Below are 27868 nucleotides of genomic sequence, written 5' to 3'. Positions count from 1 at the left end.
AGGGGGGAGGGGGGCAGAAATCTCATAATCGCCTGCAACTTGTCCCAGAGAAGAAATCCCCCCCCCCCAAAAAAAGTGTTTTCAAAAGTTTCTCTGAAGGCCCATGTAATTTATGTCCTAAGGTTCAACAATATTCTCATCATCCCTCTGTGCTGTTTAACATGTACAATATATAAAACTACCAGGAGACGTTTGTTCAAAGTTTTATTATGCAAAGCTATCAGTATGCTGTTGACACACAGCTCTCTTTTTCCTTTTCATCTAATCCAGTCACAGAGTGGGATGACCTTGACAGGTGCTCCGAGTCAGTAATGAATTAGATAGAAGCTAATAAACTGATCCTCAGTCCAAGAAGAATGAATGCCAGACATTAAAGGAAGAGATGCTCTAGTTGTTTGTTTGTTTTTTTATGATTAGGTGTACTGCTCAAAAAGAAGGAAGAGATGACCTTTTGCATTACAACTCCCAGAAACCATCTTCTTGGCACCTTTGGACATCAAAGAAGTGGCTAACAGATGTGGCACCCTTGATTTGGTAGTACGTCTCCCATGACATCTGCTTGGCATCTTTTTTCCCCTCCTGCATTCACCAGTAAAGATATGCCTATACAGACTTTGGGTTGAATCATGTGTGCTGCTATGTAGTTGTTATTGGGTGCCTTCTAGTCATTTCCTGGCGTTAAGGCCAACTTACAAGATCATTTTCTTGGCATGATTTTTTCAGAGGAGGTTTGAGAATGTGACATGCCCAACGTTACCCAGCGGCTGAGTAGAGATTCAAACTTGAGTCTCCAGAGTTGCAGACTAATGCTCATACAACAACAGCACATTGGCTCTTGGTTATCATATATGTATATCTCCTTCTAAACCACAACAGAAATAATAACAACAACAATAACAACAAAAACTTTATAATACCCCACCACAATCTCCCAGAAGTACTCAGGGCAGATTACAGAAGCACATACAAGTGCCATAATGCATAAAAATAAAGATAAAATTACAACGCATATTAAACAATGACATCAGTAAAAACAACCTATTACAAAAAAATCCAATTTAAAAAGAAACAGTACAAATTGCCATAAAAATGAATAATACAGCATCCCAGTCGCAGCCAATTCAACCAGTGAAAATATTAGATTGTTTAGTCCTTTGATTGGCAGATGTCTTACCCATTTCCAAAGGTCTGCCTGAAGAGCCAAGTTTTCATAGCATAATGGTGTAATGGTCTGAATATTAGGCTAAATAAAACTCTGAGAACCAGCTTTGAATTCCCGTTCAGTCACAATCTCTCAGCCTCAGATGAGTAGTATTCTGTTTTGGTAAGTTTCCTCACTTTTTCCGGTTGGCTGTACGTTTCTGGAACACTTCAGTCTTCTGTAGAAATCTATAATGCTCTGCATTGCTTTCCATAGTTCTTTAGTGTTTTATGGAGATCTTCAGTGCTGTTTGTTACTCTGGAAGTACTGTGGCAGACCTGAAACCAAGTGAAGTAACTGAGGAATTAGGACCACCAATGTAACTATTTCACACCCTTTGACAACCAGTTCTGACAAAACTAAGATCTCTATTCAAGCAGCAAGAAAAACTGCTGACAATGTAGACTGTCTGTTCTCATACATAGTACGTCCTTTGTTCTCAGAATGAAGGAAAACTTCCCATTAAAATTTCCGTATTAGTTGTACAGTTGCCTCTCTTGTAGTAGAAAAAATCAGAAGACATGGTATGAATTAAAAGCTTCTGTTACCTATGTCATAATTCAATGTTGTTGTGTTTTTTTTAAAAAAACTTAAACAGAATTTAATTTATTAATTACTTGGATCCAGGCTATATGAAGAATTCTTCCCACATAGTGATGAGAATGGGTTTGTTTTGTTGTTATTTTTTGTTTGTCTGTTTGTTTTGAGGAACAATTTTTTCAATGTTGCCACTCTCACATAAGCATTTGGTAAGGATTTAAAGGGCTTCCTCTGTGGTTGCTCTGATGCTATATAGAGGGCTTTCTGGGTGGCTGTTTCAAGGTCTTGGAGTTCCTTCCTGCAGGAAACTAAGCCAACCTCTGCTCTGAGTGCATCTGCATTGCAGAATTAATGTAGTTTGACACCACTTTAATGGCCACAACAACAACTTTATTTTTGTACCCCGCCTCCATCTCCCCAAAGGAACTCGGGCCACCTTACATAGCAGCAAGCCCGAGATTCAGTGAGGCTGTTAAAGGCTCTTTCCTAAACTACAAAGCCCAGAATTCTGCATGAGGTAGCAACTGGATTTTAAAAAAGGACTCTAGTTGAACAATTGATGAGAACACAAGGTGCAGTTGCTTCTACCCACGAACATCAAGTTTCCTATCTATATACTGAAAATAAATAAAAACAATATCTAAAAAGGTTTTTACTGTATTTTATTATTAATATCAAGTTAATGCAGAGTGTATGGTATAGTTAGTATGAGGTATAGCATTAGGTAAGCCTGTTTTAATAGTAACTCTCAAGCAACCAGAAATGACACTTGTCTACCAATCCCCATGGGTACTGGTTAACAGGCCCCTTCTGCACTGCTATATAATCCAGATTATCAGAGTAGATAATCCGCATCTGCTTTGAACTGGAATATATGAGTATACACTACCATATACTCCAGATCAAAGCAGAAAATCTGTATTTTATATATGGCAGTGTAGACTGGACCCGAGAGTCTTATCTTATTGTAATATTCCTGCTTCTTGGCAGGGGGTTGGACTGGATGGCCCATGAGGTCTCTTCCAAATCTTTGATTCTATGATTCTATTCTATGATTCTATGACTGATTCAAACCCTATTTGTTTCCACTGTGAATTGTTTGAGCACTCCAATGCAACATCCCAACCATCCTTTGATACCAGTAATTACTGTGTATCTCTCAAGGATACTATTGTATATCACATTTTTAAAACACCACTGTAGGCTGATTGATACACATATCCAATCAAAGACACATCTTGCAAGCATTATGCAATTTGTGGAGGAGCAACATAATTCTCACAATCGCATGTGGCTCATAACCAGCTTTAACAAATTACGACCTGCCTTGGCAAGACCATAATTTTGCTAATCACTATGGATTAAACGGGAAATGAGCTTCTTTGGCACAAGATAAAGTGATTCCTTCTATATTTTTTTATTTAAAAATACATTTAATTAAAATCTTCGCACCTCACATATAAAAAGTGATGTTGCTTTTATGGGACTCCTCTACTTTAAAAAGTTGCTGACACTTTTATTTTTATCACTAGCGGAGAAGACTCAACAAACCCAAACAGTACATTTTAAAAACACCAGTATAGGTGTTTTTTAAACACTTCCACACAGCTGAATAAAATCCCAAATTATATGCTTTGCGCTGGAATATATGGCACTGTGGACTATGCTAACCCCAATTCAGAGCAGATATTTTGGGATATAGGGCTGCGTGGAAGGCTCCTTGGTGGGATTTATTTTGAAGTGAACAGAAAACTTGGTCCAGCTTATAAAAAAACCAGTCATATTTAGAAATTACTCCCATTGAAATCAAGGAACCGTAATCCTATAATGTCTTCAGGGTAAAATAAGATGCATTAGGTTCAATGAGGCCCCTTCTACACTGCCATATAAAATCCAGGGCCCTTGCACACAGCCCTATATCCCAGAAAAATCCCACATTATCAGAGTGTGGACTCATAATCCACTTCAAAGCAGATATTGTGGGATTTCCTGTCTTGATATTCTCCAATATAGGGCTGTGTGGAAGGGCCCCCAGATTATCTGCTTTGAAATGTATTATATGGCAGTGTAGACTCATATAATCTAGTTCAAAACAGATAATCCCACATTATCTAAGTGTGGACTCAGATAATCTAGTTCAAAGCAGATATTGTGTGATTTTCTGCCTTGATATTCTGGGAAATAGGGCTGTGTGGAAGGCCCTGGGTTATCTGAGTCCACACTGCCATATATTCCACTTGAAAACAGAAAATGTGGGATTTTATTTAGCTGTGTGGAAGGGGCTTTTGTCAACTGCACTGGCTCACTGCGATGGAGTGACGGGAGTTGTAGTTTCTGCAAGGTCATCTAGGCCAAATAAATAACTCACCAAACTACAAATCCCAGCATCCTGTAGCATTGAGCCATGGCAGTGTCAAACTGCCATTGTTCTGCAATAGGGATATTCAAGAAACCAAAACAAAAACCACCCAAAAGTGTCTAAGGCCCCTTCTACACTGACATATAAAAATCCAGATTATCTGTTTTGAGGATCTGGATTTTATGGCAGTTTAGATCCAGCCTTTGACCCCTTCTACACTGCCATATAATCCAGATTATCAAAACAGACAATCTGCAGTGGATTATATGAGTCTACGATGCCACATAATTCAGATTAGCAAAACAGATAATCCACATTATCTGCTTTGAAGTGGATTATATGAGTCTACGATGCCATATAATCCAGATTATCAAAACAGACAATCCGCATTATCTGTTTTGAAGTGGATTATATGAGTCTACGATGCCATATAATTCAGATTAACAAAACAGATAATCCGCATTATCTGCTTTGAACTGGATTATATGAGTCTATGCTGCCATATAAAATCCAGATTATCTGCTTTGAACTGGATTATGTGACGGTTTAGACACATATAATCCACTTCAAAACAGATAATGTGGATTATCTGTTTTGAGGATCTGGATTTTATGGCAGTTTAGATTTAGCCTTGATATTCTGGGATATAGGGCTGTGTGGAAGGGCCCAAAGTGGTGTCAGGCTCCATTCATTCTCCTGTGCGGATGTATAATCCCGGCTCAGAGCCGCCCGGGCCGGAAGAAGCAAAAGGCAAGCGAATCGAGGCGATGATTGGCAGCCGCAAGTCACGTGATGGTCCCGGGCCGTTCTGAGTACCCCCCCCCCCCGCCCTTCTGCCGTTCCTTACCTTGTCCCTCCTCCCCCCGAAGTTGCGAGTCCCAGAGTCGGCGGCCCTTCAGCGTCATGTCTCACCAAACCGGCATCCAAGGTACCTCTCGGGTGGGTCTCCGGGTCCCCCTCCCTCCGCAATTTGCTCCAGGCTCTTCCTTCTCTCTGCCCTCCCTCCCCCCGGGCCGCTTCCCCATTGGATCCCCCCGCCTCCCTTTCATTCTCTCTCCCTTTCTTTCCGAAGCCGGCCCGACATGGACCAAACCATTGTCTGGCGCGGGGGGGGGGGGGGGAGTAGGAGGAGTGGGAAAACAAACGCTTAGTTAGACCGAACTTCTAAAACTCGCCCCCTCTCTCATATTTAATTCTTTTCGATTGTATTTCCTCCGCATAGAACCCTTGAGAGGGTGCTTCTGAGCATGTACAGAGTGCTTTCCGCAGTTTAGTAACTATAGGGCGCTCTTAGAGTTAGCCACAACTTTTTAAAGCCTGGAGAGATAACGTGGGGGGCCCTCTATGGGTGCATCCAGATGGGGGAATGAATGCGGTTTGACACTTTCCAGGCTCAAAGCTATAGAAGCCTGGGAAGTGAAGTTTAGAGTGCTTGGACTCTTTGAAAACTGCACCTCCCAGCATGATGTCCCAAAAGGTTCCTATATATATATAGGAAACATTAAGTCCTATTATGTTTTAGTCTATACCTTTTTAATATATTCATGTATTTTTAAACTTTGAGACTGTTTGGTAAATATTTTGTCATGAATGCTTTGTGAATAAAGGTGTATTTAGATACAATTTCCCTGTGTATGGTGACTTTTTAAAGGATACACTATACATCCATGCTACAGTGTAGACCAGGCATGGGCAAACTTGGCCCCTCCAGGTGTTTGAACTACAACTTCCAACATTCCTAAAAGCCTCAGGCCTTTTCCTCAGCAGCTTTTTAGTGCATCCTTAAAAAGTCACCATACATAGGGAAGTTGTACCTAAATGCACCTTTATTTACAAAGCATTCATGGCAAAATATTTACAAAACTGTCTCAAAGTTTACAAATATATACATATATTAAAAAGGTATAGACTTAAGCAGCTGAGAAGGAGAAGGAAGGGGCCTGAGGCTGTTAGGAATTTTGAGAGTTGTAGTCCAAACCCCTGGAGGGCCCAAGTTTGCCCATGCCTGGTGTAGATAGTGCTCCCCCCCACACACACACACACATTTTCTCTCTTAAGGAAAAGTTATTGAGAATTCTGAAGGCACTGGATCATGTCTGGTTTTGGAAGCTAAGTGGTGTCAACTCTGGTTAGAATGTGGATGGGGAGCCGCCAAGAAAAAGCAGGGGCTGTGAGCTGTATTTCAGAGGAAAGAGCTGGCTAAGCCACTGTTGAGAATTAATTGACCATGACATGCATGTTGATGTGCGACACAAATGCACACACAACTCCCATATTCACAGCTTATGCAAAACACTGTCTCTTCCTGCTGATCTGAGGATTGATTGAGGTCCAGAGTCCTGGCAGTGGAATTTGCACCCAAACACGGCTTTCCTTCAAAGGCCGTACGTTAGAAGTGACTTGATGGTACACAACAGCAAAAAAAAAGTACACACCCAGAGTTTGCATGGGCAAACTTTGGCCCTCCAAGTGTTTTGGACTTCAGCTCCCACAATTCATAACAGCTGGTAGGAATTTGCACCCAAACCCGGCTTTCCTTCAAAGGCCATAAGTCAGAAATGACTTGGTGATACACAACAACAAACAAATACAGTACAGACAAAGAGAGTGTATCTACACTACGCATGGGCAAACTTCAGTCCTCCAGGTGTTTTGGACTTCAGCTCCCACAATTTCTAACAGCTGGTAGGAATTTGCACCCAAATCTGGCCTTTTTTCAAAGGTCATAAGTCAGAATGACTTGATGGCACACAAGAACAAACAAATACAGTACACAAATAGAGTGCATGTACACTAGGCATGGGCAAACTTCGGCCCTCCGGGTGTTTTGAACTTCAGCTCCCACAATTCCTATCAGCCAAAACACCTGGAGGGCCAAAATTTGTCCATGCCCGATCGACACTGTGGAATGAGTGCAGCTCAACCCCACTTTGACTGCTACGGATCAGTATTGTGCAATACTGTGAAATCATTGGAGTCGTAGCTTCATTATGTCTTTGAGCTTTATCTGCCAAAGAGTGCTGGTGCCTCACCAAACTATAGCTGCATCTGCACTTTAGAATCAGTGCAATATGATACCACTTTAACTACCATGGTTGAATGCAATGAAATCCTAGAAGGCACCAGCACTCTTTGACAGAGAAGGTTAAAGGTCTTGTAAAACTACAATTCCACTGCTTCCTTAGCACTGAGCCTTGGTACTTCAAGTGGGGTCAAACTGCGTTAATTCTATAGTGAAGATGCAACCTTCACCTGCCATGATTCACCTGTGAGTCACAGCTGTGGTGTCAAACTGCATTCATTCTACAGTACAGATGCCTCCCAAGCCTTACTTTTGTTGCATTCCTTACCCTATATGGGGACTGAGCCACTGGAACCTCCTCTTCCTCCTTTGTTTGGATGGGAAGGATAGCCCATTATGGGATTTACATCTTTGTGAGAAGTAAGGGCCTAAATACACTCAAGGCACCTTCTAGGAAGCTAAGCAGGTCCAACTCTGGTTAGTTTTTGAATGGGAGACTGCAAATGAATACCACTACAGGTGCTGTAAGTTATACAACATTACAGAAGACTCATGCTATTCTGTGCATGCTGGCCTGACATAAGTCGCTCTTTGTTCAGAAGGCTTTATTGGTAGTTCTTTAACATTTATCTACCTTTGGTCTTTATAAAAAGAGCCTAAATACCCTAAAAGGTACCAGATCCTATCTGATCTTGGAAACTAAGCAGGTCCAGCCTTGGTTAGTCCTTGGATGGGAGACCAGTAATAAATACCAGGTGCTGTAGGTTATATTTCTGAACAAGGAAACTATCCAAGCCATCTCTGAATATTCCTTGCATAAGAAAACCATATAAAATTCTGCAGAAGGGACATAATATGTGTCCAAATAGATACACAACCTGTACTTTTGGTCACTCAGAGGTTCATATAATTCAATCTGGGGGCTTCATTATTCCTGCCCTTTTATTCAGCACCTTCTGCAAGTTACAACAGACAAAGAATAAAAATAATACCCAAATATATGTATCTTTTAGCATCCAAGATCAGTTGTGTTTAAAAGCCACTATTTGTTTAGGTTTGATAAAGAGTTCTAAAGCCCCTTCCACACAGCTGATTAAAATGCCAGATTTTCCAAATTGGAATATATGGCAGTGTGGACTCAGATAACCTAGTGAGGAAGATAATATAAATGGTTAGGATATTATGGAATGTGGATGTGTTTTCAGCTCTATACTGACTTCTTTGAAAACAGTCTGAATATCATGGGTGTATGTAGTGAAACAGCATCCACTCATGAACTTCTTTGAAGGAGAGCAGGAACATCCAGTACCAATTTTAAAAAGCTCTGGTAAAAGGTGTTGAGGGGAAAATCAGTTTCCCGAATCCATTCACTAGCTCCAGTTACAGCTGTTTCTGTTACAACAGCATTCAAGTCAACTTTGACTTATGGAGACCCTTTGAAGGAGAGACCTCCGAGTCACCCTTTCATCGACAAACTTGCTCAGGTCTTGCAGACTCAGGGCTTCCTTGATTGAATCTATCCATCTGGAATGCAGTCTTCCCATTTTCCTGTTGTCTTCTGCCTTACCAAGCATTATTGTCTTTTCTAGTGAGTCACAGGAGACCCATCAAATCAATAGTTGAAATGGAGCCAAGACTAGTGTAAAACCTATTAGTACAATAGGTTTTCTTCCACTGAGACTGTTCCTAGCTTTATAGACCCAGGTGGGCTGAGTCAGAACAAGAAACTCAACAGCTCATATGACTCATTCGTTTATTCAGTTGGCAACCCAGGGTGCATCTACATGGTCAAATTGATGCAGTTAGAGCTTCCGTGGCTTAAAGCTATGGAAGCACAGGAGTTGTAGTTTTATGAGGTCTTTAGCCTTCTCTGCCAAACAATTCTAGTACCTTATCAAACTACAGCTCTCAGATTCCACAGCACTAAACCATTGCTGTTAGAGTGTTGTCAAGCTGCATTATTTGACACTGCAGATGTATACTCAGTAATGAGAAAAGCTCAAATTCCCTGCTTGTTTCACATATACCATATGTACCTGAGTATAAGCCAACCCGAATATAAGCCAAGGCACTGAATTTTACCACAGAAAACTGGAAAAACCGGTTGACTTGAGTATAAGCCAAGGATTGGAAATGCCACAGCTACTGATAAATTTCCAAATAAAAATAGATACCAATACAATTATACTAATTCAGGTATCATTAGGTTAAATGTTTTTGAATATTTGCATAAAACTATAAGACAGCCCAGCTCTGATTAAGCCATTATTCTGACCTTCTTCAATGTAAATGTGCTTATATATCCTTCCAATAATAATAGAGTAAAATAATGGAAATGTAATAATAACAGTAATCTATATAAATAAAAATGTAATGTTCGTTTGTGGGATTAACATAACTCAAAAATCACTTGATCAATTGATACCAAATTTGGACACAATATGTCTATTAGGCCAATGACTGACCATGACTCATAAAAACACTGAAAAACACAGCAGAAGAGACTTAAAAAGCAAAAAAAATTACATTACAATTAGTGCGTAAAACCACATAGATATACATATACATAAATATACACACAAAGCACATATACACAGACTGGGCCACAGCAATGCGTGGCAGGGGGTGGCTAGTAATAGAGTAAAATAATAAATGTAATAATAACAACAGTAATAAAGTAAAATAATAATAGAGTAAAATGATAAATGTAATAATAATAATAATTAGAATATAATAATAAATGTAATAATAATAATAATAATAATAATAATAACCTTGACTCGAGTATAAGCCGAGGAGGACTTTTTCAGACTAAAAAAAGGCCTGAAAACCCGGCTTATACTCGGGTATATAAATAACTAATTTTAGGATCCCAGACAAAACAACATGGTGTGAACTTTCTAGCTATCTGGCTATTGCTGATAGATACATTACCACGAATTTCCTAAATCAACCCACTTAAAATGACTGTGATTATAATTGAAAGCCTTCAAAACATTCTAGTATAGCTTTTGAAAGTCTTGGGTCTTCCAATTAAGTTATTGCCTCTTAGGCCTTTTAGGATTAGGTGTGGCTTTTATATAGGCCATCTGCGAAGGGATTGGGAAGATTTTCCCATTTTTGAATTCATCTCACAAAAGGTAATTGATTTTTTTCATTTATGAGATCCATGCTCGTATCTCATCTTATTTCTTTGTAGAGCTGATAAAATTCAAATTGTGCCCTCCAGTTCAAACTGTGGTTCCTGTAACCCTAAGGGGACAATGGATTTGCATTGGCTGTCGCTCAGTAACATTCATGTGACTCTCTGTCTGTCAGTTCCTTAGAAAAATACTTTTCTCATGTTGCTATGCATGACTCATGCACTGGCTGTCAATACTAGGCACTCTGGCACCCACTCACACCCACCACCTTCTCCCCCCAAAATTAAAATTAACGATTCTTGTTTAATTATTCTCAGTCATATTGAATATAGTCATTATTATTATTATTATTATTATCATCATCATCATCATCATCCTCATTTTGCAGAATTGAGACTCAAGGTTGTATACCAATTCAAAAATCAAGTTAAAGTCTAACAAAGATAAACATTGACATAGAATTAAGCTATTGACACACTAAAACAATTTTAAACATGTAATTAGATGTGATAAAAGATTGTTTTTACAAAGACAGCACATTTAAAACAGCAAGGCAATCTCTTAAAAGCCCTGGCCTGAAATCCTGTATCAGCTTATACTTAGTTAAGTACTTCACTAAGGAACTTCTCCTGACCTGACCTCTCCAAACCTGATGGGAATATGATTCAACTGTGTTCTTATCACTGACAGCATGGACTTCATTTTCCCTATGCAGTTGATGCCTGGTGATGTTATTATTGTGACAATAATGTCAAAATCATGATTAAAGTAGTGATTGTAAATACAAATATATGCTCATGTATAAGTCAACCTCATGTATAAGTTGAAGGTGGGCTTGGGGTGCATAATTATGGATTTTGATATAACCGGTGGATAAGTCGAGGGTCATTCCTTTCCATTTCTGCTCTCAGCATTCAAAAAACCCACACTCAGTGCTATGGCAGAGATGTGGTGGTTGGTGGGGTTGGTGTTTCCTTTAGGTTTTTCTGGGATGGAAAAGCTCATGCTTTTTGCTACTGTAAGATAAGGGATGTTTCCTTTTGTTGGTAAGAGTTAAGGTACAGTACTCACAAAAACTTGTGGATTAGTTGACCCAATTTTTTGGGTTGATTTTTTGACTTAAATTTCTAGCCATGGTCACTGTAGTCCCAATGTTTCTGATGCCCAGCAGCTTGTCTTGATCCAGATGATGTTATTAAAAACAAGCATTATATTCTGTTGTCGAAGGCTTTCATGGCTGGAATCTCTGGGTTGCTGTGAGTTTTCCAGGCTATATGGCCATGTTCCAAAAGCATTCTCTGCTGACGTTTTGCCCATATTTATGGCAGGCATCCTCAGAGGTAAATAAATAAAGAGCAACACTTGAAAAGCAGGGGAACTCCAGACAAGAATCAATCAGAGCCAGCTAACACTTCCAATCAAAGAATTCCCCAGGCAGCAATCAGCCAGGCTTTGAAGCTGCAAGATCATTTATTTATTTATTTCGCATGTTTGTATTCTGCCCTTCTCACCCCCGAGTGGGGACTCATGACAGAATGAGAACATCCTCAACAGAGTGGGGGCGGCTGACAACAAGCAACCATTTGATGCCATCAAACAAAGTCATAAATAACAATTACAGTTAAAACAGTAATTAAAACATTAATTATTAAACATTCAGTTAATATCACACAAATGCTAATCAGGGTGGCCAGTTGCAACATTCACACTTGCCTCAAGCAGGCAATAGTTCTTTCTCCCACTCACAGCAACCAAGCATTATATTCTATTTTTCAATAAATCTGTTGCCCCCATCTTCACAAAAAGCACAAAAGGAGGAACTGAGCAACTACCTTCTAATCAGCTTGATGTTGATACTGAGAAAGGTTCTAAAACAGACAATTAAGTAGTCTGTTTGTGGAAGAATGCTGTGATTACTAGGAGCCAGCATAGGGTTTTCAAAAACAAATCATGCCAAACAAATCTTATATCCCTTTCTAAAAGTATTATAAACTTGGTAGATCAGGGGAGTGCTTTGGATGTAATATATCTTTATTTCAGTAAGGCTTTTGGCAAAGGCAAGCGTGATATTCTCACTGGTGAACTGTGGGATTGTTATAGTTATGTGGATCTGTAATAGGTTGACAGACTGAATCCAGAAAATACTCACTCTTCAATACTCACCAAATCCAGAAAATACTCACTCTTCATCATGGCATCTTGGGGTTCTGTCCTGGACACAGAGTTGTTTAACATATTCATAAATGACATAAATAATGGAATAGAAGACATGCTTATCGGATTTGCAGATGGCACCATATTAGGGAGGTAGCTCAGATCCCAATAAACAGGATTGGAATTTGAAATGACCTTGATAGATTGGAGAACTGGAGCCAAAACAAAAAAAAATGAACTTAAACATGAATCAATTTAAAATAATACACTTAGATGTTACACAAATGAGTGGCTCCTATCTTTAAAATGGTGCATGTAAGAAGGATGTACATGTCTTAAAAGACCACAACTCTTACTAGACAACTGCTATTTGATCTTGTAAGCCAAGTAGAATCAGATCTGGATAGTTTTTGAATGGGTAACTGCAGAAGAATACCAGGTACTGTCGGCTGTATTTTATTGGAAGGGAATGGAGCTTGTTGACTGAAGAAATACATGAATTTTGTGGAATTTGACGTAAGCAGTTTGAAAGCACATACATATTCCAGCACAAAGAGTTAGCTAATTTGATGGCATACTAGTCACCAAATAATATTGGATACTCCAATACATGGCAACAAAAATATTTGGCAGATTTTGAGTGATCTTACTGGCTTAGGTGGTACAGTCTTCCCCATGCCTGTATGGTTTCACCTTGACTTGCTATATTTTCCATGTCTTTCTGAGTGAAATTTGAGCTTTATAGCCTCAAGCTCTTATATGCTGAGAGATAATTAGTCCTTTCTACACAGGTGCAATATATATACCCAAGGCCAGTGCTGCAGGTTTGGTTTGCTATTGTGATTTCACATTTTCTCTGCATGTAGCTCAGTTGCTTGAATGCAAACTCTATTTCCAACTTTCTGTATATAAAGTTTTACAAATCAATGTCCTTGTAAAACAGGAATTCCACTGACACTCCACTTAGGCAGAAAAAATGAAATGCAAATATACAGAATGGGGGATGCCTAGCTCGACAGCAGTACATGTGAAAAAGATATTGAAGTCCTCGTGGGCAACAAGTTAAACATGAGCCAACAATGTCATGTGGCAGCAAAAAAGGCCAATGGGATTTTGGCCAGCATCATGTAGGAGTATATTGTCTAGATCCAGGGAAGTCATGCTACCCCTCTATTCTGCCTTGGTCAGAACACACCTGGAATACTGTGTCCACTTCTGGGCACCACAGCTGAAGGGATATGATGACAAGCTGGAATGTGTCCAGTGGAGGGTAACTAAAATGATCAAGGGTCTGGAGAACAAGTCCTATGAGGAGTAACTTAAAGAGAAGACTGAGAGGAGACTTGATGGCCATGCATAAAGATGTGAGAAGTCATAGGGAGGAGGGAGTAAGCTTGTTTTATGCTGCCCTAGAGACTACGACGTGAAACAATGGCTTCAAACTACAGGAAAGGAGATTCCACCTGAACATTAGGAAGAACTTCCTGATTGTGAGAGCTGCTCAGCAGTGGAACTCTCTGCCACAGAGTGTGGGGGGGGGGGGGGGGGATTCTACTTTGGAGACTTTTAAACAGTGTCAGATTAAGTTTGTCTTTATATGTCCTCCACTTTGTCCTCCAAAGCACTTTACATTTCTTTAGGTCTGCTCGTATGCCCTTCCACAAACACCACTATCACCTTCTCGTCCATGTCCCAGCATTATTTCCTATTTTAACTCTACATTTGGCCTTCCCACTGTTTTTAATTGTGTGTTGTCTTATTGATAATGTTGTATATCCTTATTGTCTATGTTTTAATTTTAATTGCTTGTATTGTTGTTATTATTGCTTGTATTGTTGTGTTTGGGCTCGGCCTCATGTAAGCCGCACCGAGTCCCTTGGGGAGATGGTAGTGGGGTACAAATAAAGTGTTATTAATTATTATAATGTCTTAATTTTCCTTTAATTTCTCTATTTTGATATTAATATGATGTCAATAGAGTTTATGGTTTGATATTATGAGGGATATTGGATCAGTTAAGCCTATTTAATAGAAACTCTCAAGCAAGCAGAAACTACATTTAGTTAACCAGAATTCTCATGGGTTCCACTTAACTGAGAATATACTTTATTTTAGCTGTGTTTTTATTTTCACATGTTGTAGTGTATTGTTCACATCTATGGGGCTGTGGTGGTGCAATGGTTTAAACCGTAGAGCTGCTGAACTTGCTGGTCAGAAGGTTGGCAGTTCAAATCTGTGGGACCGAGTGAGCTCCCACTGTTAGCCCCAGCTCCAGCCAACCTAGCAGTTCAAAAACATGCAAATGTGAATAGATCAATAGGTACCACTTCAGTGGGAAGGTAAACAGCGTTCCATGCAATCATGCCAGCCACATGACCTAGAAGGCTATTCATCTTAGAAATGGAGATGAGCACTACCCCCAGAGCCAGAGATGAAGGGGGGAAGCCTTTATTTATTTATTTATTTATTTATTTATTTCTGTTACTTATACCCCGCCCTTCTCACCCCCGAGGGGGGACTCAGGGCGGCTTACACAGACGGCACAATTCGATGCCCTTAAACAAATACATACAAATATAAAAACAATAATTAATAATTAACAGATTAAAAACATCAGTATATATATAGCACCATAGCACAACAGTAAGCAATCTCATGGTCAGTGTTTCGCGTTCCATAGGTCCAATAGGTTAGAATAGGATCCTACAATATTTGCCCTTCATTATGGTCCTTCTTTTTAGCTGCCAGAGTTTCCGAAAGCCTGGTCCCACATCCAAGTTTTCAGCTGTTTCCTGAATGAGAGAAGGGAGGGCGCTGTTCTAATCTCCCCGGGGAGTGAGTTCCACAGACCTTTATCTTTATCGGAGTATCTGTTTCATTGTCTTGAGGCATTGAATGTTTGTCTTGTGTTGTTATAGTTTTTTTCAGGCTATATGGCCATGTTCTAGAGGCATTCTCTCCTGACGTTTTGCCTGCATCTATGGCAAGCATCCTCAGAGGTAGTGAGACCTCACTACCTCTGAGGATGCTTGCCATAGATGCAGGCGAAACATCAGGAGAGAATGCCTCTAGAACATGGCCATATAGCCCGAAAAAACATACAACAACCCTGTGATTCCGGCCATGAAAACCTTCGACAATACATTGTTTGTCTTGTGTCTTTGTATGCTGGAATCCGCTCTGAGTCCCCTCGGGGAGATAGGGCGGAACACAAATAAAGTGTTGTTGTTATCGTTATTTATTTTGATTTAAGAAATAATCTGTCCTTTTCTCTTCTACTTTTTTTTCAGCTAGTGGAGAAGTCCAAGAAACCTTTGCTAGAGCTAGAAATGGACAATACAGATTTTTGAAAATAGTTATTCAAAATGGTATGTGCTGCTTTCCTGTTCTGCCTTGTTTTAGAGAGCCCTGTAGGCCATTAAAGTCAGTGTAGTTTGCCATATTGGATACAAGTCACACTTGGTTAGCCTAAGAGGAAGGCAACAACCTTCCTTTGACCAAATTTTGCCAAGGTAACCTTAGGAGAGGGTCACCCTGAGTTGAAGTCAAGCATACATATCAACACAAACTGGTATATAAATCTATACACATAAATAAAGGCATAATGCGGCATATGTGTGCTTAGGTACAAGCCTCATTGTCATCAAGAAGAGTTGCTGTCGGGTAATCCTTTAATCACTTCCCATGAACTCATGCAAAGTTAATACATATAAGGATTGTAATATTCAAAAACAGAGCCATATGGAATGCCACTATGCAAAGGGATCTTGTAGCAATTTAGAGATTAAATGAGAGAACAGAGTTTGTCACATACGTCTACTTGAAGAAGTAGACTTATTGTACTCAGTGAAGGCTTATACTCCCCACTTTGTTCTCTCAGTTACTCTCCAAGGTGCTATAAGATCCCTTTGCGTAAGGATTGTACTGTCATAATATATAGAAGTTCGAATCCTTTTCTAAGGGAGTCTTCCTTTCAGAGAAAAGAAAAACAAAGGCTAAGATAAAGGGATCATCTCCCGATGTCCCTTTTTTATTAGAGAAATGGAAAGAGAAAGAGAGTCATAGCTCTGTCTCCGTGAAACTCAGGATGGTATCTCCAGAGCAAAGTAATGTCTAATTCACATTTTCTGAGTCTATAAAAGAGTGGGAGATTTCCATCAAGATTCTGACCCCAGGAATCTGCCTATTTGTGACCTAGATTAAGGTATGATGGGTTTCTTGTGGACCAAAGTCATACCTTTTAAGCTGTGCAAGTGTAGTAAAAAGACATTGAATTAAACATTTCAATTTCGTTGATGTGTAAATTTCTTTTAATTACTATTATTGTATTAGTATTCTAATAGGTTTCACTTCTTGGCCTTTGCTTTCTCATAGAGCAACAGAGAGCTTGTGGGCTGCACTGTTTCAGTTGTCTACGAAAGCTTCTTTTCTTTTTTGGTATATCAAAATAGCAATTATAGCTGAAAACATACAAGCTGTTAGCATGTATTTTGAATTTCATAACAAGTAGGTTAGGTAAAAGCTGAAAACCCGTCTAGCCCATATATCAGTCAATTACCTTAATCTTCCCCCCCCCCTCCAATTTTTCAGAAATTTGAGACAAATGTATCTTTTTATTTTAAAAAATGTTCACATATTCTTTACAAAAATATGGCTATACATATTGGAAAAACTGTATTTCTTTAGTTCTAAGACCCACTTTCCCTCTTATATAAACATCTTAAAAAGTAGGGTGAATCTTCAAATCACAGTTGTATCTTATGCATTTTTCTTAGTACTGAAATCAGGGTGCATCTTACTATTGAAGGGGTATTACAATTGAAATATGGTAATATATAACCCGGGGCCCCTGGTGGTGCAGTGGGTTAAACCAAACCCACTTGACAAGAATACTCAATATGCTTGACAAGAATACTCAATATGCCCAAATGTGTTTGGGGTAAATAGACCTTGACATTTGGGAATTGTAGTTACTAGGATGTATACTTCACCTACAATCAAAGAGCATTCCGAACCCCACCAATGATGGAATTGGACCAAACATCACACACAGAACCCCCATGACCAACAGAAAATACTGTGTTTTCTGGTAATCTTTGGTGACCCTTCTGACACCCCCCTGTTGACACTCCCCTCGGGGTTTTGACTTCCCAGGTTGAGAAATGCTGCCTTAAGGCCATCCAGTCTAACTCCCTTCACCAGGGCAAGAAAACATAATCAAAGCCCTCCTGACAAAGGGCCATCCAGCCATTCACACACACACATATGTATATGACAGATGCAGCATCAAAGATTTGAAAGGGACCCCTAAAGAAGAACAATGATATGTTGCATGTTCCAGAGTAGGCAAACCAGACAATCTCCTCATCAGCACTGACAAAGAAACAGCAAGACCCACAAGCATAAAGACATTACATATATTAGAAACCAATGGTTTCTCATTAGATCACCAGACTGGGCCACAGCAATGCGTGGCAGGGGACCGCTAGTTTACATATATAATGGGACTTGGGCACCTATGGATTTTGGTATCCACACTGTACATTGTTTCTTTCCCAAGTTGGAACTCAGTACTGTTTAATGAAGCAGAATATAAATGCTTGCTGTTTCCAGTAGTGTACTGACTCATGCTTTCTGTCCTTTCACAGAGCAGCTTATTGTGGGATCTGCAAAACAGTGTCATGGATCTTGGGAAGAAGATTATGATTCCTTTGTACTACCGGTCCTTGAAGACAAGCAGCCATGCTACATACTCTACAGATTAGATTCTCAAAATGCCCAAGGATATGAATGGATTTTTATTGCATGGTCTCCAGACCATTCTCCTGTATGTAATATGATGAAACTACTAGGGACAATTAATTGCATGCGTGGCCATTATTATTACTAATTATTATTATTATTTAAAATAAGTCAGACTAACTGGTTTGCCATGATTTTAGAAACTGTTTTTTTATCAATACACATTTTTTACATCTGTCACATGCGTACATAAAGATTTGCACACAGCTAGGCAGCAGCCTGTTAATGATGCTGGTGCATAACTACCGTGGCTTACAAATGTGCATGCGTCTTTTAGGACGGATTATAGGAGGCTATTCTTTCGCCCTTATATTCAGTTGTCAGGTCAGAAAAATCAATCCAATGCTTTAATCTCTTTGGGAAGAGCTTTAACATTTAGCTTCTGTTTAAGGGTGGGAATGTTAATCCTTTACATGGTTTTGGATTGCCAGTCCCCCCATCCTTAGCCATTATGATGAGGAGTTTTAGGAGGGGCAGTTCAGCAATGTTTGTACAGATTCACACATTTTGTGATTATTTCTTTAGCTTTGTTAAAATAAGGTCGTCTTTTCAAACTTACCAGGTCCGTCAAAAAATGTTATACGCTGCTACCCGGGCAACCCTGAAGAAAGAATTTGGAGGCGGGCATATTAAGGATGAAGTATTTGGAACAAACAAGGTGTGTAATCTGAAAAAGAGAGACTTAATTTGTGATACTTTTGGAACTAAAAGTATCCCATTTCCATGTGTAAGTGGAAATGCATATTTGTTTGTAAAAATGTGATTTTTGGTGATAAGAACCTGAAGAAGAGACTTCAGGGAAAAAAATATTGCAAGTGAGATGAAAATACAGCACCTGCTAACCCATTTTCTCTCTCAGGATGATGTCTCATTGAATGGTTATCGAAGATACTTGGTGACTCAGTCCTCACCTGCCCCTCTGACTGCAGCAGAAGAAGAACTTCGACAGATCAAGATTAATGAGGTATTGCCTAAGGCCCCTTCTACACTGCCAGACAAAATTCAGATTGCCTGATTTGAACTAGATTATATGGCAATGTAGACTCATATAATCCAGTTCAAAGCAGATAATGTGGATTATCTGCTTTGATAATCTGAATTATATGGCAGTGTACCAGGCCCCCCGGTTTCTGATATCCAAAATGTTGGCAGGAAGTCAGAAGCACATTATAACCAATATTAATTTTTAAACGTATTCTGATTACCATGTGTGCCAATCTTGTCTCTAAGGAAGGGGAGAGATACTGCCAGTTACAAGAATTGTAACTGGTATGCTTGGATTTGAAATTTGGGTGATCTGGGGACCCTTCCACACAGCCCTATATCCCAGAATATTAAGGCAGAAAATCCCACAGTATCTGCTTTGAGCTGAGTTATCTAAGTCCACACTCAGATAATGTTGGATTTTCTGCCTTGATATTCTGGGATATAGGGCTGTGTGGGAGGTCCCTAGGTTTCTAGACCCCTTCTACACTAACATATAATCCAGGTTATCAAAGCAGAAAGAGGTATTGAGTACCTTCTTCCACAACATCCTAAAGGATATATTTTTGGGTGCAAGCCCCAGTCACACCCAAAAATAAATTTTAGGATATTGTGGAAGGAGGTGCTCAATACACAGTGTTGAGGAAGGAAGCAGTGTTATGTCTCCAGCAGGATTCCGACCTCTGTACTTGTCCACGTCTTCTTTCCACATAGCAAGATTTTGCAGACATGGCTTTTAGAATATTCATATCTGTTTTTGTGTCCAGGTACAGACTGAAGTCAGTGTTGACACTAAGCACCAGACTCTACAGGGGGTGGCATTTCCTATTGCTAAGGAAGCTCTCCAAGCACTGGAAAAACTGAAAAACAAACAGCTGAACTATGTGCAACTGGTAGGTACAGTATATGCTTTCACTCTCTTAACATGACACCAAGAAATCAGTGGTCAAGTTTCCCAGTTCTCTCTCTGCAAACAGAAAATACCTTCATAATATGGATTTCTAGTTCTAAACACACAAGGACAACTGATATATTAGTGATGGGTGGCTCTCAGTTTGATCCAGGTGTGTGCACTTCAACTGGAGGAAGCTGACTTCTTTAGCCCTCCCTCCCCAAGTCAGCTTTTCCAGACATTGCTGCACAGGTGATCTATGATACAATGAAGAGAGAAAAATACCCCCAAATGGATTAGAAATTAAGTGGAAACACCTTTGATGAATGGAGCATTTCCACCACTGTAAGGCAGATGTCTCAAACTCACTGCACTGTTCTAGAATATGACTAACATTAATAATAATAATAATAATAATAATAATAATAATAATAATAACAACTTTATTCTTATACCCAGTAACCATCTCCCCGAAGGTACTCGGGATGGCTTACATATGGGATAGAATGCCCACAAGACATAAGTATAAAATTTTGGCAAAACACAATTTAAATAAGAGCACAATAACATATAATAATACGGATAAAAACACAATTAAATATATTATAAAACAGCAGTGTTAAAACTCAATCAACATAATGCTCAGCAAAAACCAATAACCAGGAATACAATGGGTGTGACCAGGCTATAAAAAAAAAGCCGGGCATGGGATAGTGCAAACAGTGCAAAATTGTGGTTGTTCAGTCCTAGTGGAATATAATGTCCCACCTGTGTAGTTAAGTGGGATTGCCCAGTGCGTTCCTTGCAGAGAGTCATCTATGTAGCCACCTTTTTCTTTGGAGGCAAGACATTGTGGAATGAATGGCTTGGAAAATTGCCTTTGATAATGGAGATATTTCTGTACACAATACTCATCTGTCCAGTGGCTTTTGCTTCCTCCAGCCTAAATACACACATTTATCAGGTAACTAGGGTTGCTTACACTGCTTTCTGCTACAGGCATGGGCAAATTACAGCCTCCAGATGTTTTGGACTGCTAAAATTCCTAACAGCCTATTGGCTGTTAAAATTGTGTGAATTGAAGTTCAAAACATCTGGAGGGCTGAGGTTTGGAGTATCTCTATGCATGATCACTGAGCTTTTCATACAATGGCCTATAGAGTGATGAACTGACACTCAACAATCCTGAACTCCATGTTGCAACCACAAATGTCCTTTCACAACTAGAAGTTAATTCATCCATGAGAGGCATCCATCAATGGAATAGGAAGGGAATAATTTTCACAGATTTCACATTCTGCCTCTCATATCTGCTCCAGTGGTTGGTGTACAATTCAGAACAGTGTGGGAGATTATGAAAAATTAGAAAAAATGCCCATCCGTTCTTCTACTGAAGGAAATATCTGTTGAAGATTCTGGATTTGTATCATAGTTCACCTGTAAATTAAGCATTTCTCCTTTTGCTTAAATTAATTATATTGTGTACAAACTTTATCCCAACTAATGTTTACAGCAAATTGATATCAAAAATGAAACAATCGTCCTGGCTAGTACACTCCCAACGGAACTGAAAGATTTGCCGAAAAGAATTCCAAAGGACTCTGCACGGTATCACTTTTTCCTCTACAAACATTCCCACGAAGGAGACCATTTGGAATCCATAGGTACGCAAATATTTCTGTGTACTAAGCTGAATACATAGCTGAAATGTTTATAAGTTGCTTTGCTAAGGCCTGTGTAATCAAGGATTCAAATAGCTGCGCTTAGTTTTTGCACCGTCTTAAAAGTTTGCTAGTTACAATATATGACAAAATATCTTTACTCTCAAACTTTGGAAGAAATCGAGTTCAGGGTTCTGCAAAATTACTTCTTTCTGCTTGAAATCATTCTGCAGTGTTCATCTACTCTATGCCTGGCTACATGTGTAGTATACGAGAGCGGATGCTGTATTCCAGCTGCAAGAGTCCTCTCCTAGAAATCGTGGAAAGACAGCTGTGGATGCAGATTATCCGAAAGGTAGGATGTAGTTCATTCACTCTTGCTTCTTGTGCCAATGTGATCCTGAGTTTTAGGCATCAACCTGTTAACACCCAATTTTTATAGACCTTTGAAACATTCAGAGCTTAAAAAATTAACCTTTTTAGGTCTGTAATTCCTAGATCTTCCAGCCAGCATAGCCAGTAAACCACAATAGCTATGCCGGCTGGATTACTGCTCCCATAATGGGATTATGGAACCAGTAATCCAAAAGGGTGACTAAGGTTAGCTCTAAACTGTACAATCAGTGCAGTTTGACACCACTTTTAATGCTGTAGTTTTACATGGTTGTAGATTTCTCTGCCAAAGAGTGCTGATGCGTCATCAAACTACAACTTCATAGCATTGAAACATGGCAGTTCAAGTGGTGTCAAACTGCATTAATTCTACATTGTAGTTACACCCTAGTTAATTGAGATACTGTAGAGACATTTGATATCATTCTCCTAGTGTTATTGCTTAAGGATAGATTTGAAGAATTGTGAACAGAATGAGAATGTTGTGTTCCTAAATTACAGTTCACACTGGTGTTTCAAGCGAGTTCTGCCGTAATTCTGAATTGCCCAGTCCCCAATCTGTAATTGAACTGAAGACAGGCGTCAACCTTTGAACAAGCCACTGCTTTCCAATCTGCTTGTAATATATTGCTTGCAACTTGAACCTAAGCATTTCTCATGAGGTGTGGCAAAGGCTCCTAATCCTCTCATTTAACAGTTGATCCTCCACCATCATCATCATTTTTTATTTTTAATATTAATATCCAGTTTTTCCTTCACTAATCTCCCTTGCCTTTGTCATCACAATATGAGTTAAGTCAGTCTGAGAGTCCTCTCAGACTGGCTTGTCCTCTCACTGAGGCCTTAGCTGCTAAAGATTAACTCTCTGTTTTAATGCAGTATTGTGTAGTTTCATTTTTTTCTGTTGAATTGCATTAATCTGTATGACCCCTTCTGGGCCATTTCTTGATAAGTAAAATTGCCTCAGAAAACCAAAGGGTCATCATAAACTGAAAGTGACTTGAAGGCACACACAAAATGCAAACAGATGAACTTTTGGGTAGCTGTGAGTTTTCTGGGCTGTATGACCATGTTCCAAACATTTCGCCCACATCAATGACATCCTCAGAGGTTGAGGGATCGGTTGGAAACTAGACAAGTGAGGTTTATATATCTGTGAAATGTCTAGGGTGGGACAGCTTGAGACAGGTGTGAATGTTGCAATTGGCTACCTTGATTAGCATATAATGTTCTTGCAGCTTCAAAGCCTAGCTGGTTGCTGCTTGGGGGAATCCTTTGTTGGGTGGCCCTGACTGATTCTTGTCTAGAATTCCCCTCCGTTTTGAGTTTTGCTCTTTATTTACTGTTCTGATTTTAGAGATTTTTTTTAAATACTGGTTACCAGATTTTGTTCATTTTCATGTTTTTCCCCCCTTTCTGTTGAAATTGTCCACATGCTTGCGGATTTCAATGACTTCTCTGCATAGTCTGACATGGTAGTTATTAAGAGTAGCCCAGCATTTCTGTGTTCTCAAATAATATTCTGAGTCCAAGTTGGTTCTACTTTTCTATTGACATTGGTAAATGTTCATCCTGTTCCTAAGCCTAATTGCCTAACTACGCCCATTGACTTCAGTAGGCTAAGATGTATCTAAATATGAATATGAATATAAAATAAGTACAGAAAAAACAAATAATACAAATGTTAAATAATTCTAGCTGCCTCGAACTAGCAATAAAGGATTATGTCCACTTATATATTTCCTGTAATTTATTTATGCAGCATCATCAGTTTATGTTTTACGGTCGTATAAAAGATGTGCCTGGATGCTTTTAGCTGGTTCAGATTGTGTTTCATCGATTTGGGTTGATGGGTTTGTTAAACCTTATAAAGCAAGCACCAAAACAGTGCCTAGCCATGTTAATAGCCGTCTTCCTTCACTCTTCCCAAAATCAATTAAATGCCAAATTACCTTCTCTCCTGTTTTAATTTCAGATTGAAATCGGCGATGGAGATGAGCTGACGCCGGAGTTCCTTTATGAGGAAGTTCATCCCAAACAACATGCACACAAACAGAGCTTTGCAAAGCCAAAAGGGCCTGCGGGAAAAAGGGGAATCCGGAGGTTGATCAGAGGACCAGCTGAAACAGAAACACCTACAGATTGAATGCAGTTTATAATCTCTACTGGGAAGAGAAGCATTGTAATTGGGGGTGAGGGAGGAATGCACCCAAGCCTTTAATAATGGAAATGCCAGCTTTCTACATTGATCTTTTCCAGGAGAGAGATAGATAGATACAGATTGAGAAAAAGCAAACCTATGACTTTCCACTACACTTATCTGGCTATGCCACTATAGATTTTTATTAAGGTCCACAGCCTGTGGTTGTAAATGTATTAGTTAAAAGCTAAAAATATAAACTTGCAGATTGTTAGCTGTAAACTGAATTTATTTTATACCTACACAATTTGCCACTCTTGTACTTTCTGTAGAATCTGTATATACCGCCAACTTTAATGGCAAGACAAATGGAAAATCTTTATGTTCTTGAAAATCTTGAAATTATCTGCATTGCCTACCTCTCTTAGAGAATTGCTTCTTTGGGAAAACAAAGCCAGCGATATGCTTTGTATCTTCACTGTATTTTCCCCGTCTCTATAGTAGTCATCAAAACAATACCTGGTTTATGTGTATTGTTCCATATCATGATTCAATGCATTTATGTACAAGCAAACTATTTCTCCAAACAATCAGATCATGGAAGAGTGAAATCCAATTCACTTGCTATAGGGAGCCCTAAATTAGATTCTGTTCTAGCCTTCTGACAACACTTCTTACTTTTGATCTCCAAGAATAACACTACTTTTTTCACAAACAGCATCTTACAATAAAGATAAACACTACTTAATCAAGAAAATCGATTAGAACGATACTGTAAAGGACACAATAGCTGTAAGAACTGGTTTTCCTACCCAAATATTCTTATCTAATTACATTATACAAAAGCTGCTGTGATGTTATTGACTTTCAGTACTGACAATGTTCACAAGCAAGCAGTTGTGTCCTAATGCATTTCTGGTCTAAATAAAATTCTTCTCATGTCACATTTTTGAAATGTCTTACAATATAAAGCAATCATAGGTTCGAAACTACTTTATAATTATTTTTAGTTAGAAGTAAGTCTTCCAGCTGGTTTAACCTAATCGATCAGTTAATTGGTAAAGGGTTATCTTCTGTTGAATAAAAAGCCATAATCTTTTCAATAATAATAATAATTATTATTATAATTATTATTATTATTATTATTATTCCGCCCTTCTCCCTGTGGAGATTCAGAGCCCATTACAATATATACACAGACACAGGCAAACATTCAGCGCCTTGTTACAAAAGACATATAATGGGACACAAGACAAAGGCAAAGACTTCTCCTTTCTTGGTTCAGAGGCGGTGCTCATCTCCGGCTCTGGGGAGATGTTCTTTCTCCATTTCCAAGCTGAGGAGCCTGTGTCCATAAACAATATGTGGCTGGCATGACTGCTTGGAGCATCTTTTTGCCTTTTCCTGCCGAAGTGGTACCTATCACATTTGCAAATTTTTGAACTGCTAGGTTGGCAGAAGCTAGGGCTGACAGCGGAAGCTCATCCCATCCTGCAGATTCGAACTGCCAACCTTCAAGTCAGCAATTCAGTAGCACAAGGGCGCCACTGAGGTTGTAGGCCACACATTCTGTTGTGGATGGAGACTATGAAAAATTACTTCCTAACATGTTTAGAACTTAATAATTGGCACACTTACTTCCACTACTCAATCATGTACCTCCAGGGTGCTATATAAATTGCAATATTTCAAACAAATGTAGTAACTAGTGATTTGCTTTGTAAATCAGTTCTTAATTTAAAATATATATTGAAAAGGAAGCTGTTTAAAGTTTTAAAGGACTTTAATAAACACGAATTCCAAATATTTGAACCAGAGTAGAAATATGTTTCCAATACAGTTGGCCCTTCGTATCCACAGTTTTGGCATCCACAATTTCAACAATCCATGGCTTGAAAAAATTCTGGGGGAAAAATCCCAAAAGCAAACCTTGAAGTTTACCATTTTATATAAGGGACACTATTTTACTATGACATAACATATGATGGGACCTAAGATTTTGGTATCCACAGGAGGAATGCTGGAACTAATCCCCAGCAGATACCAAGAGCAATGGCACAATATTTCTGCTTTAAGCTTTATTTTTGTGTGATAGAATACTTATCATTCTCTGTTTTCAATATTTACACAGAAATATATACCGACTCCATGACCATTTATACAATTGTTTTCTTTTGATGTCAGTTTATTACCATTGCAATTCTCCTTTTTGGCCAGTAATTTTATGGTAGTAAAGTAATTGTTTGCTCTCAGTTTCAATAACTGAATGGTGGGAGGGTTTTCTTCCCTTTTCCTATGCCAATACTCCCAAATCGGTTGGAGTCAGAGGCACTATATCCATTAGTTCTGCAATAAAAAGTCCCCAAGAAAGCAATGAAATATTCTGCATTTATTCAACAGGCGTTACTTCCAAATAAATGTGTATAAGAATATAGCCCGAGAAGGCTTGTAATAAAATAGAAAGAAAACCTGAGCTGTGCCTTCTTTGCATTTTCTAAAAACATGGTCCTGAATATTGCGGTGTTCCTGAAATTCTCTATGAATGCTTCAATCATTATGAACAGTTGCTCATTCTTTCCTATATACCAGTGGTTCCCAACCTGTGGGCCCCAGCCCACTGGTGGGCCCCGAGACCTAAAATAAGCTCCACGAGAGAAAGGGAAGGAGGTGCCAGTGCTTGCTCTTGCCAGGCCAGGGCAGAGAAGACTCAGTCGGCAGCATGAGCAAGGAAGTGTGTGAGAAGGAGAGTTCCCCAAAGTAATTATTACTAGCTCCCATTGTCAAACATCAGTTGTAATGTGAAAGCAGCCCTTTGTAATACCCTGTTTAGTCCCAAAGTAATTATTATTAATTACTCCCATTGCCACACATTAGTTGTAATGGGAAAGCAACCCTTTGTAAAACCCTGTTTAGTCCCCCAAAGTTGTTGTTGTTGTTGTTGTTAAAGCCGTTGGGGACAGTTTCTTGGGTCTCGGGCTCCACTTTTTGTATTTTTTTCAACCTCAGCCCAATCCCCTTCTTTTTCTACACAAGCGTTAACAAAATCCACTGACAATAACACAGCCCAACCAAAAAAAAATTTCTTGGTGTCTTCAGATGGCAACTACTAGATGGCATATGTTCTGTATCAGAAACTAGAGCTTATGTGGGTTTTTTTGTCAGGAGCGACCTGAGAAACTACAGGTCGCTTCTGGTGTGAGAGAATTGGCCATCTGCAAGGACGTTGCCCAGGGAAGCCCGGATTAGTTTTGATGTTTTTATCATCCTTGTGGGAGGCTCTCATGTCCCCGCATGAGGAGCTGGAGCTGATAGAGGGAGCTCATCTGCCTCTCCCCGGATTAAAACCTGCGACCTGTCGGTCTTCAGTCCTGCCGGCACAGGGGTTTAACCCACTGTGCCACCGGGGGCTCAGCTTATGTGGTTTATCCAATGCAATTTTCTGAATCAGCACCCCAAAAAACCAAACCCAATCATTAGTACCAAAAGGGTTATAAATCCAAAAACTGATTCATAACCCTTTTGGTAGTAATGTTGGAGAGTGGTCCCTGGTCAAAAAAATGTTAGGAACCACTTCTAT

General features: G+C 39.3%; 1 protein-coding gene and 1 long non-coding RNA gene across 2 annotated transcripts; one reads left to right on the top strand and one right to left on the bottom strand.

Moving 5' to 3' along the window:
- Positions 1–187: 187 nt before the first annotated feature.
- Positions 188–5033, bottom strand: LOC132776224 (uncharacterized). Its single transcript, XR_009631598.2, has 2 exons — positions 4948–5033; positions 188–1479 (listed from the first exon to the last, which is right to left on the bottom strand). It is a non-coding gene; the product is annotated as an uncharacterized lncRNA (long non-coding RNA).
- TWF1 (twinfilin actin binding protein 1) lies at positions 4945–25235 on the top strand. Its single transcript, XM_060777578.2, has 9 exons — positions 4945–5028; positions 15710–15787; positions 18068–18246; positions 18784–18879; positions 19081–19185; positions 19973–20098; positions 21611–21761; positions 21992–22113; positions 24127–25235. Exons 1-9 carry the CDS (start codon positions 5004–5006, stop codon positions 24295–24297), a joined length of 1053 nt encoding a protein of 350 aa, XP_060633561.2. The 5' UTR covers positions 4945–5003; the 3' UTR covers positions 24298–25235.
- Positions 25236–27868: the final 2633 nt, after the last annotated feature.

This window comes from Anolis sagrei, chromosome 5, assembly GCF_037176765.1.
Source record: "Anolis sagrei isolate rAnoSag1 chromosome 5, rAnoSag1.mat, whole genome shotgun sequence".
NCBI classification, from domain to species: domain Eukaryota; kingdom Metazoa; phylum Chordata; class Lepidosauria; order Squamata; family Dactyloidae; genus Anolis; species Anolis sagrei.
Note: the sequence above shows the minus strand (reverse complement) of the source record. Positions and strands in the feature narration are given on the sequence as shown.

Coding starts and splice junctions, on each gene's coding strand:
- TWF1 (XM_060777578.2), top strand. CDS start 5,004: ATGTCTCACCAAACCGGCATCCAAG. Junction 5,029..15,709: donor TCACCAAACCGGCATCCAAG/GTACCTCTCGGG, acceptor CTTTTTTTTCAG/CTAGTGGAGAAGTCCAAGAA. Junction 18,880..19,080: donor AAGTATTTGGAACAAACAAG/GTGTGTAATCTG, acceptor TTTCTCTCTCAG/GATGATGTCTCATTGAATGG.